We start from the raw sequence: 11502 nt of genomic DNA, 5'->3' as shown, positions 1-11502 counted from the left end.
TTACGGTTTATAACTGCTCTATATCCTATAAAATATAGAAGATAAGATAAGATATTAATTTAAGTTTAGAAGATAAAATATTAATTAAAGTTACATCTCCTTTTTGTATATCGTTTCGCACAAAAAAACTTGTTATCTAATGAATAAATTTGAGTTATGACTTATGACGATATCGGCACTCCTAAATTTAACTTTGATTTTTGTTTAGATATTATATAATTAAAAATAAAAAGAAAATAAAGTAATACACATTCAGTTTATACCTAACAAAAACTATAAACTTTTAATGATTTTAAATAAAGTGACAGATTCTGTTGGATGATGACTTGAAACTTGAAAGATAAGGCAAGAAATTAATATGATTTATTTTAAATGAAATAATAAGATATAAATATTAAATCAGTATTTAAAAAATTTTAATGTGAATAAACTAATCTCTTTCCTCAACTCCTCCACCATTACTCGTATCAAGACATTTTTCGTCTATCATTTCCTGAGACTTCCTCTCATGTCGATCTGGTTCATTCGTTGCATCAGACCTTCCGTCTTCTCTTTTTTCATCAAGATAGACCGAATCAAATGAAAAACCTAAGCGAATCAATAATATCAGGCTTTAATTATTGATTAGGAAATTTCATCCATTTCAATTAGATGTCGGTTCTTTCTTAAAACTAGCTGGCAGAACTGGGTTAAATAGGGTGTGCAAAGGACAAAGAGGATGGCTTCTATTCAAACTCTCTATCATTGTATGCATAAAGAGAGAGACGTTCGATATTGCTTCTCCTCTGTGTGCTTTGATAGTTTTGCCGCTCAAGCTTGGAGGAAGAAGAGAAAATATAGAGAGGTGAGGAAAGAGATTAGCACATCAAGCTTCCCTCTTTGCCAGAAACGTCATCGGAGCTCTCTGCTATTATCACTGAAGCTTTTTCAATTGTCAAATCAGTATTTTCTATTCAGTGTGACGTCATATTTTTATGTTTTGGTGTTTTTGTCAAGTTTTAAAATTTTTTGGAGATCATTTTGTTAATAACAAATGTTAGGCACTATTTTATTAAAAACAAAATCTTTTGGATAGCAATTTAGTATTTACCTCGATAAAATATTTAAAAAAAATAAAAATATTATTAATTATTAAATTATTTAATTTAAAAATATTAGGTNAAAAAAAGCAAAATTTTTATTGCTCAATTTCATTCTTTAATTAACATTTTTATGGTGAATACTAATATGCTTCAGTTAAAATACAAAATACAATGATTCTTAGAAAATAACCTACCAATAAAATGATATACTACTAATAAAACTTTTTATTAAAAAATATGATTAACTCGATGAATAGGTTATTTTTTAAATTTCAATTATCAGAAAATAATATTGCTGCTTTTTATTTTTGATACTATCACTCTATATATAATTATACATAATTTTTTAACATTGTATGAATTTATAAAAAATGTCATTATTAAAATAAGAATTACATTCCGTAATTATTTATATAAACTCTTAATCATCATCTACTACTACTACCTTATTCATAGTATGTGCAATGTGGGGAAGTTGCGAAGGAAATGCCGTGTAATTATTAATAAAAGGATATTATTCGAAAATGAAACAACGTTTTCTTCGAAGAAAACGCAAGATAAAAACAAAATCCAATGTCAACTTAAATGCTCTGCATGCATCCTGAAAGACAAATCTAATAATGCAGAATGGATCTTATGTAGCAACTAGCAAGTAGCATTACATAATCCTTCAATTGGTCTGAAAAAGGTGGGGAGAAATACATTATTTGCTGAAGGGTTGTCTGAATCATAGGCTACAAAAAACTGAAATCTTAAGACACATTCGAGGCAAAACTGCAAAATTGGTCTCCACCGAAAAGTAAACTACAAACTTATCCATCAGAAAATCTCCCTAATAATGGTAAGCATACTAAACTATGTCAATTTAATTCAACTTGGTTAATCACCTCTTAGCAAACCAGCCCTCACTTTAACATAGACTCATTAGTACAAGCTACAAAACTTCCCCGATCATGATTCCAATGTTGTTGCTGCTGTGCCTGTGTGCCCCTCAATCAAAGACACATTCCGTAGTTATTAGAGAAGCTGGGAATGTTCCATTCTCGTGGCTAAATTTGAAGGACACACTTTAAAATTGATCCGAGTCTAGTGTCTTCGAACAAATGGCGAGTCCTTCCATTATTGGGCATTAAATTATGTTGATGCACTGCATTAATGCATAATGATATAAAGTATAAAATCAGACTAGGTTAAAATAGGTGTCATGGTTACCAGAAAACAAATGAACAAGGAAGCATACTAGCTACATGATATTCTGATGTCAAAAAGGAACGTTAGTCGGAATAACTTGATAAAACAAGTGTGATTGGCAATCAAAATTTGAACTAGTCCATTCAAGCTCCAATTCATTTGAGCGAGCCCGCTAAACTGCATTTGACAATTGACATAATTCCAGGCGACTTATTTGTAAAAAATAAAAATTTCAGGTGACCAATATTTTTCTTTGTTTTTGCCTTATATTTGAACTACCATTAGCAAATTCTCTATTTTTTTACACTCAAAATGTTTAGCATTTTTCGGCCTGAGCCATACTATCAAACCTCAATTTGGATTGATGGCTAGCAAGCTAGGCGGCCCTAGGCAAACAGACAAGAAAGAATTTCTGAATTCACAATGAATGCAGATTAAAACTGAATTTGTAACATCATATTTCACTTACCTAAAAAATATCAGTTGGGGGCCTCCATTGATTCATCCCATACTTCTGCACTTCCATTAGAGGCATCTTCTACATCTTCTTCCATTGAAAGCCTAATATATTCTCTATGAGCAAAACGATCCCACTCCGTTAGTGTTGGATTCTCACGTTCCTGTTTACACAGGACATATAACAAGGCAGTCATGACTCTCGTGGTTCATTAGCAATGTAGCATCATACCAAATAGGCAAATAGCACAATAATTTTGATCATATAATTAGGTACCTGGCGAATCAAATATGCGTCACGAGTTTCAAAGGCCATGAACTTATTTATATTGAACAGGATATTGAAAATATGTCCTGAGAGTTTACGACCTTTCAGGTCACGCAGAGTTATATAAGTCTTATCCTGCAGAGCAGAGAAGTTATTAGGAGCACCAAAATAAAAAGCACCCTGTGGTAAAAGAATTAGTAATAACATAAATAGAAGTAATGGCTCATTAGATTTGCATCACTTTTCAGCTATGAATTCCCAATAACAGAAGTGTAACATGACCAAACACCCAAAAGAAAAATTGAAAGAAAACCTCAGGTCCAATCATGTCAAGTATTTGGCACAATATATCCTCAAATAGCACACGCTCTTGGGCCATGCACTCCACTCGATGCAATTGCTCCTCATAAAAATATTGCAGTTCATTCCGTGTCAGAACTCCATTTCCATCCAAATCAATGCACTTGAACCTAATACATATGACAATGTCAAGCAAATTCACACGTAGCTAATAAGTTATTCACAAAGGTCAAATTCCCATGTTTACTAATAATGGGAAAGATATCCAACACAAGTCCACAATCTGTCTCCAAGAGACAACCATGGACTCATTCACAGGCATATGCACAGTTCAAAATCCAAGTCACGTAAAACATGCTATGCACATGTGTAATTAACAATGCATGATCTTTGTAACTGCATAGCTAGTTAGGATAATGAACGGGAAATAATGTACCAATACTCAAATAAAGCATTTAACTAATAAATCGAAGAGAAAGAAGCATTTAACTATCAAATGTCGTGCATTTTTTTCCCCAGACAACACTGGCCAAAATTTTCATCAGTCTAGTGCAGCTGCTCTGCAACTAATCTGATGACTTCTTTCAGAAGAAAATAAGAATTAAAATTAATGGTAAATGGAAAAAAAAAATACCAATATTCAAGGCTTGGCTCAGATGGTTTATCCTCTTCTGCCAGTATGAAGTAAACAAAATCTTCATAACACATCTTTCCCTCAACCTTACTAGTAAACTTTCTTGGAACCTGTAATAATATTGAAGTGAGTTAGAATATTCAACGGTGAACAAAGATTAGTAAGAGAGAGAGAGAGAGAGATGTGGTTTTGGATTGTATGTAGCAGAAGATGAAGACTGCTGAAGGCAAGTCTTGAGACAAAATTGATTTGTAATATTGTAATCCACACAAACCTGAGAAAATATTCTCTCGACAATTCGATAGGTGAGCGCATGATTACTATATCTGACAAGGTTGTCTTTGTCTATCAAGAAATCGCGATCTGTATCCAGCTCCCAAAACTTGCAGTATATAACATAGAAATGTTCATAAGAGAAGTACCTGCAAACAGTTGTTTCATGCAAAGTAAAATTTAATGCATTTTAAAATAAATATACCTTAAAACCTTAACTTTGAAAAAGAAATGTCTCGGTCATTTTTCAGAAGTTGATGGTAATGGCATTTAACACTGTATACCTTAAAACCTTATTGATATCGTCTTCTTCATCAGCATGCAGCATTGCATCAATTATGCTTCCACGCTTCAGCTCCCTCAGAGTAAGACGACCATTTGCCGATCTATTCACGTAGAAATATATTCTATATATGACGGTTTCAGCTGGAACATTGGAAAGGCAAGTATTAATGAACATCACATTCACATCCTAGATAACACAAGAGGATCATGCCAGAAACCATGAGCTATGAATCTTCGATAATCAAGTTTGATAAAAGTCCTTTAACTGGTTATCTTAAATAATTAACGAGCAGCAAAAACCCCATAAATCAAACAATCTCAAAAATTGTTTTAAAGAAACCTTTTACACAAACTTATGCACTAGTACAGAACCGGCCTCCTTCCTCCCACTTTTCAAAGGCATGAAACACAACCTACAACATTCTGTGAAACTACAAGAAGTCCAATACAAGCTTACTTTTACGGAAACCTATCTTTTGGTGCATTTATTTTTACCTAATCCTTTATAATGAAACTTCAAAAATTGGTCGAGGGGAGAGGGGCACCCCTCACCCCTGTGCTCCCCCATTAACCCAAAAGTGAAGTATTTGAGGAACTAAGTATTAAGAATCTCAAATTTATTTGCTGATATCGACAATTTTATGAGCCTTGGAATGCAAGGTTGTAACTAAGATGGAATACAAACCATATCTCTCTTGGAACTCAGGTGTGCTCTGCAGGAATTCTAGCCCTGGATGGGTTGCCAAAAGCTCACGTAGCACGGGTTTAAAATCATCCTGACGTGGGAGTAAAAAAGGTTCTCAATAAGAAAGATAGATAGGAACATCATATCAGCCAAAAACAAAAATCAGTTAACGTGACCCTAAAAAAAAATGAATCTAGAATCAAATGGGAGTGGAATAATTAACCGTCTTGAACTTTTGATAAAGAAATAAAAGCAAAATACCTTGGTAAGGTAATTGAGCTGTGGTTGCTTTAAAATTGTGTACATCTGAGTTGCAATATCCTTGGTCAACATGTTGCCTTTAATCCAATAATCAATAAATGCTTCTCTGAAGGAGCATTCCGTCAAGGATTTCAACAATAACAATTAGTAGAAAACAATAATTACAGAGAAAAGGCCATTCAAGTATAATTCTTAAAAGATGGGAAAGGAGATATAGTTAAATAGACCATGTTTAATTCATTAATAATAAATATGGTGTTCCATGCAAAGATATCAGAATAAAATTAGCATCCTTACCATCCAGTGTCTCTAAATTTCACTCCATTTTCAAGAATATCTAACATAATAATCAGGAATACAGGTTTATTTTTCCCATAAAAGTTCTTTCCCTTTCTGAATAATTATTGTGCTACTCAAGATTTCCAGCACGTCAAGTATTCAAACAGTTAAGGCTAAGAATCATAATCCACGGTACAAATTAAAAAGGTAAAAAGTTGTGTTTTGGAAAAGAAAAAACAAGAAAAAGTTACGCACCTTGTCACAACACCAGTTCCATTATCAATCTTCTTGAAAAGAACTGCGGAAAAAAAAGATGGCAGCTTGCAAACTTCCTTTGTAACAGGCTTGAATTCTGGCAAAGCATAAGAAGGAAACAAGTAAACAGGAAAGTGAATCTTAACTAGCTACTATAAAGTGACTTCCAGATAGATACTCACTTTTTGACTTTGGGAAACATTTAAAAGAAGTTATATTTTTCAAGCAAAGTTTGTTGGGGGAGTGTTATTACTTATTACTTAAGATAGCAAGAATATGATACTTATAACTATTTTAAATGCATTTTCTCAGTTGCCAACTGGCCCTTCAGAATATCACCTACTTATATGTGCAGTGTCTCACCATGCATCTGCAGCCCATCTGTGTGATCACGGAATAACCGATCAATTCTAGACAGGCATTGTTCTTTCAAGTCATTTGGTGGTGGAGGTCCATGTTGAAAATAGAACTGCAAACACACAAGTCTATATGTTACAAGAATGAACATGGCATGCAAGAGTGATACAGTGGCAGTACATTGTTCTTTCTAACCTGTGGTATGGATTCTTTAACTGGCTCACTGACAACCTTCAGAGGAGAACTCAAATTAGAAGGACCAATTCTCTGTTTCACGACGCGAGGGGAACCAGACGTGCTTCTTGGTGAAAGAGGTGGAACAGTGCCTGCAGGAAACATGGAAGGCAAAGGACTATTGCAAGCATTTGGACTATTGCTATTCGCCGGCACGTTTAAGGGAGCACCGGACTTTGCATCATTTAGCAATGATGTTATCTACAACAATTACCAGGTGAGACACAAACGCATTCATTATATTTGATAAAGTTTTCAAAGAATTAATAAATAAATAAATAAGCATGTCTTATTGGTAACCACAATTTCAGACACTTGAAGCATCATCAAGAGTTCGTTCATAGTGCTTCATTCCAATAATAGGATAAGATGATTTCTACTAAAGGGAGAGGTTGAGAAACAATCCCTTTCAAAAACTATGATTATCTAAATGATGATTAAATTGATAATTTCGCATGCAAAGATAAAATGAAGAAATAGACATTGAATCTCTACGATGCATACCAAACGATTGCTTTCGGGAAGCGATAACCATTGTTCGAAGAGCGCCTCCATGAAATAGGCGTTAGTTTTGAGAGCAAAAGCAGAAACCTCCTGCAGCTGCAACATTTCGACGTCAAGAGACGCCACATCGCTAACGACATCCGTGCTCATCTCATTCACGAAAACTGAAACGCATAGAGATCAGAAAATACGACGAATCCTCTATAGAATTTTAATTTTGACACTGAAGCAAGCTGAATTTCAATGCCTTTTGATGAAAAAAAAAAAAAAGAAAAAGAATGCGAGCGATGTAATGAATGTGCAGATCCGTGAAGGAGAAAGAAGAAAGAATTGTGGAAGAGGATGAATTCAATTTTAGTGGTATTTTTAGTTTTAGGAAATAGTAGAAAAAATGAGAGGGCGACACGTGGTGTACTTAGGAAGAATTCAGTCTTGTGAATCTCACTAATCAAGGATCAAGGATTATTAATAATTAATAATTATGTTCATATTTGTAATTGGACACACCCTTATCCACTCTCTCAGATGGACTTGCTTGAACAGCACGGTACCCCCGACGTTTTCGCATACAACGCAATGAAAAGCTAGTTCTTATAATACAATGTTAAACAAGGGTATTCGTCCAGATAGCATCACCTACAATTCATTGATTGATATCCTGTTTTGTTAGTTGGCATGGAAACTAGCGAGTTTCGACCTACACTTGTTAGTTACAACATATTTCTTCTTGCTTTGTGCAAAGTGTATAGAATCATTGCTGCCATTGAGTTTGTTGAACCTTATGCATGCATGAAGACTTTAGCTTTGATTTTGCAAACACATTTATCAACAATGGAGGGTTGAATTCATCTAATTCAAAAGAAAAATTGGAATAGTTGGTTACTGGTAGATGGATGTATATGTGGTGTATACCTGACTCTGATTATTGTTAACAGGGGCATAGGGTGTAGACCGAATGAAACTAGTTACTCGTTAGTGTTGCTATGGAGCTGGCTAATTCCCTTGTAAGCATGGAAGCTATTTCTCAAATGTTTCATACGGATCCTACCCTTGATGTGTGCCACTTTTATGAGATGATTAAGAACACTTGTGCGTGTAAAATTTTTTTGGCATGAAAGTCTCTTCCATGAACTTTTCTTGTTCAATTTTGTTAATTAGTCTCATAATAAAGCTTTCGGTTGGAGTCAGGAGTGAAAGGACAAGAAGAGACTTGATTTCTACGCTATAAGGTGTAGGAGACTTCAATTTTCTGCATAATATAATTAGGTTGAGTTAGGGATAAATAAATTGTCTAATGTATTCTACTGTTTTGGGATATATATCTGTGCATGCGTAATTGCGTATGTGTTGATTATGATTTTAGTCACATGCAATGCTAGTTTAATTTTTTTTTTTATATATAAAAAATGGAGTCCAAAAAAACTACACAGAAATAACTCTAGAAAAAAAAAGTATCAATAGTATTTGCCATAAAATAAGAAGAAATAGCAGAAGACAAACTAAGAAAAAATGGCATCCTAACTGTAGATTATGACCCTGTGCCGCTGGTCGATCAGCACAAGCATTTGCTTCCCTGAATTTATGATGAATTTTTTAAGAGGTAAATCTATGACACCTGGAATGAATTGCAGCAATAAGAAATTTAGCAAAATAAAAATCAGTAGTATTTTTCAAACAGAGTTCTACAGCAACCTTTGAATCCACCTCAATATTTAGGTTAAGAATACTAAGGTTGATAGCTAAATCCAGTTCAAGAAGAATTTTTCATAGTTCGGCTTGAGTAATAGAGCAAGTACCCAAATTAACACTGAAACATGCCAAAAACTTACCCTCATGATCTCTTATGATACCATCACAAGCCGCAGTTCCTTCTTTGTAACTGAGCCATTAGTATTTAATTTGAAGAATGGCGAGGCAGGGACACCCATCTTATTTGTTTCTCAAAAAAGGAACCAACTCTACTCCTGGTTCGAAAAAATTTGGATTGTGCAAAATGGTAGTCTTTAGCTAGATGTAGAGCTATCCAACAAATAAAATTTTCTTGCATAGAGTGGTCAACCTCAAAGATGAACATGTTTCATTGAAACCAGAGGGTATTCATTGTGCAAACAAAGATAAAGGGCCAAGGAAAACCTTGGTGGTGGGATTGAGCCGATAAAATTTCCAGAAGCCATGGGTAAAGAGGCTTACTGAAAAAAGTATCCTGAATTATTTATGCTCTTCCACGTCTCATGCGCGACTTTACAATCTCGGAGGACATGGAGCACAGATTCAGGATAAATACCACAACAAAGATCATCTGATTCCATTCTTCTTCGAAAACGAAGCTCATTTGTGAAAAGAGCATTGTTTGCTACTGTTGGGCCAACCATGAGGAGCTCTCGACCACCAGAGAGATTTCGGGGAGGAATCAAGTGAGAGAACATAAGATGAGAAGACACCACATCCAACCCAAAACCTTAAGGTAGTAAGTTAATGGGTCTCTCATCTTATAAACTCCTCACTCTTCCTTGCTTTCTTTGATGTGGGACTAATTTCATGCACTCTTCACACTTGCAACACTAACAATCTCCCCTTCAAGTGTGAACCTCCACATCAAGCACCAACTTCCCCTCTTTCTAGCTCCCCCACCACGAGTATTCGTCCATCACACCGCTGTAAACACCGCGGGACACACCGCCCAGACCACCTTTGCTGGGAAGACTTTCGATGCTTCACCTTGAATACTCCTTAAAACCAGACCGATTAAACCATCGGCTCTGATACCACTTGTTGGGCCAACCATGGAGAGCTCTCGACCACCGGGAAGATTTCGGGGAGGAATCAAGCGAGAGAACATAAGATGAGAAGACACCACATCCAATTCAAAACCTTAAGGTAGTAAGTTAATGGGTCTTTCATCTTATAAACTCCTCACTCTTCATTGCTTTCTTTGATGTGGGACTAATTTCATGCACTCTTCACACTTGCAACACTAACAGTTACTAGCTAACAAAAATGCACGAAGTCGCTGTGGAGCTTGCAATTTCCAGACCTTCGTGAAAAGTACAACTGTAGAGTTATCCTTAGCCTCCAAATAAATCGAACAAGCTAATTTAATGGTAAAGGAACCATTAGATGAGTGTAACCAAGCAACTTGGTCCTCTTCCATACCACTCTCCGACGATTTAATTGCAGTCAAGATAGAAACCCAATCTTCATCTAGAAAATTACCAAAGAAATTAAAATTTTAGCTTGAGCCAAACATATATTCCGCCACTTTGCCCTCCATCCGATTTTCTATAAGAATTCGAGGACAAGATCAGCTAGTCTTTGCACACCAGGTATCTAATAGTCAGTCCACATGTTCACTTGAGTTCCTGCACCCAGTTTCCAAATGAGATTTTTCTCAAAAATTGTCCAAACCTGGCAGATACCTTTTCATACATTAGAACAAGATTGAGGCTTGTTAATTATCGGAATTTGATTATTGCCGCATCTATATTTGCTCCGTAGAACTTGTACCCATAGAATATCAGAATGGTGAATCATCTTCCAAGCTAATTTTATCATGTGAGCATTATTAAGAGCTCTGGTCGGTCTCAAACCCAATTCTTCCTGTGTCTTTTTTTCCCAACTAAGGAGATGAGGCTTCTTACCATCAGAAAGTCCTTCCCACATGAAATTTCTACAAATGCCATCAATTTTGTCACAAACACTGAGCGGGATCTTCATAGTTTGCATTAAATAAGAAGGGATGGTAGCTAGCACGGATTGCGTTAAAGTAACCCTCCCTGCAAGACAAATATTTTGAGCCTTCCAGGAGCTAAGTCGGTTGGCCATTCTATCTAGAATAAATTGAAAATATTCTTTCTTAGTCCGGCCATGAAGTAAAGAAACCCCTAAATACTTACCCAAATTTGTGGTAAGTTTCATGCCCAAGGCATTACTTAAGTCAACTTTTCGATTAAAGGATACATTGTCTGAAAAGAAAACACAAGACTTTTCAAAGCTCACTTTCTCGCCAGAGCTATAGCAGAGGAGATCCAGAATATCCCTCATTATCTCCACTTGGTCCATGGAAGCCTTGCCAAACAAAATAATATCATCTGCAAAGCATAGGTGTGACAGTTTAGGACCTCTTCGGTTTAAACAGATTGAGTCCCAGAGATTATTATTCACAGCAGTCAATATGATATGGGCTAAACACTCAATACACAGAACAAATAGATATGAAGATAAAGGATTACCTTGTCAAATACCTCTAGACGGGGAGGAAGGATTCCATTCCAGAGGACTTGCATTTTAGCATAAGAATAACAATGATCAATAAGACTGATCAGATTAACTGGGAGACTAGCTTCAGTGAAAGTATAATGGAGAAATTGCCAGTTCAGATGATCATATGCCTTCTCAAGGTCAATCTTGACCACCATATAGCCGATAGGACCTTTCTTTG

The 11502-nt window shown here is 35.5% G+C and overlaps 1 protein-coding gene across 2 annotated transcripts; it reads right to left on the bottom strand.

Moving 5' to 3' along the window:
- LOC107647990 (probable serine/threonine protein phosphatase 2A regulatory subunit B''delta) lies at nucleotides 1579–7412 on the bottom strand. 2 transcript variants are annotated; one of them, XR_002348387.1, is made up of 14 exons: nucleotides 7065–7412; nucleotides 6522–6761; nucleotides 6333–6438; nucleotides 5970–6066; nucleotides 5436–5541; nucleotides 5175–5265; nucleotides 4489–4630; nucleotides 4206–4353; nucleotides 3932–4041; nucleotides 3311–3467; nucleotides 3007–3132; nucleotides 2743–2893; nucleotides 2323–2450; nucleotides 1579–2229 (listed from the first exon to the last, which is right to left on the bottom strand). XR_002348387.1 is itself a non-coding variant. In XM_016352023.2 (13 exons), exons 1-12 carry the CDS (start codon nucleotides 7212–7214, stop codon nucleotides 2753–2755), a joined length of 1614 nt encoding a protein of 537 aa, XP_016207509.1. In that variant the 5' UTR covers nucleotides 7215–7410; the 3' UTR covers nucleotides 1579–2229; nucleotides 2743–2752. The 2 variants fall into 2 exon arrangements, 1 of the variants encoding a protein (XP_016207509.1); XM_016352023.2 differs by lacking the exon at nucleotides 2323–2450 and having other exon boundaries at nucleotides 7065–7410.

Source organism: Arachis ipaensis, chromosome B06 (assembly GCF_000816755.2).
Source record: "Arachis ipaensis cultivar K30076 chromosome B06, Araip1.1, whole genome shotgun sequence".
Taxonomy (NCBI): Eukaryota; Viridiplantae; Streptophyta; class Magnoliopsida; order Fabales; family Fabaceae; genus Arachis; species Arachis ipaensis.
The sequence above is the reverse complement of the archived record's forward strand: the minus strand, read 5'-3'. Positions and strand labels throughout refer to the sequence as shown.

What these genes read in the sequence shown, in the direction of transcription:
- LOC107647990 (XM_016352023.2), bottom strand. Translation starts at nt 7,214, where the DNA reads ATGAGCACGGATGTCGTTAGCGATGTGGCGTCTCTTGACGTCGAAATG. An exon ending in TTAAAGAATCCATACCACAG is followed by an intron (nt 6,439 to 6,521) that starts GTTAGAAAGAAC and finishes GTGTGTTTGCAG; the next exon opens with TTCTATTTTCAACATGGACC. An exon ending in GAGCCAAGCCTTGAATATTG is followed by an intron (nt 3,468 to 3,931) that starts GTATTTTTTTTT and finishes CATATGTATTAG; the next exon opens with GTTCAAGTGCATTGATTTGG.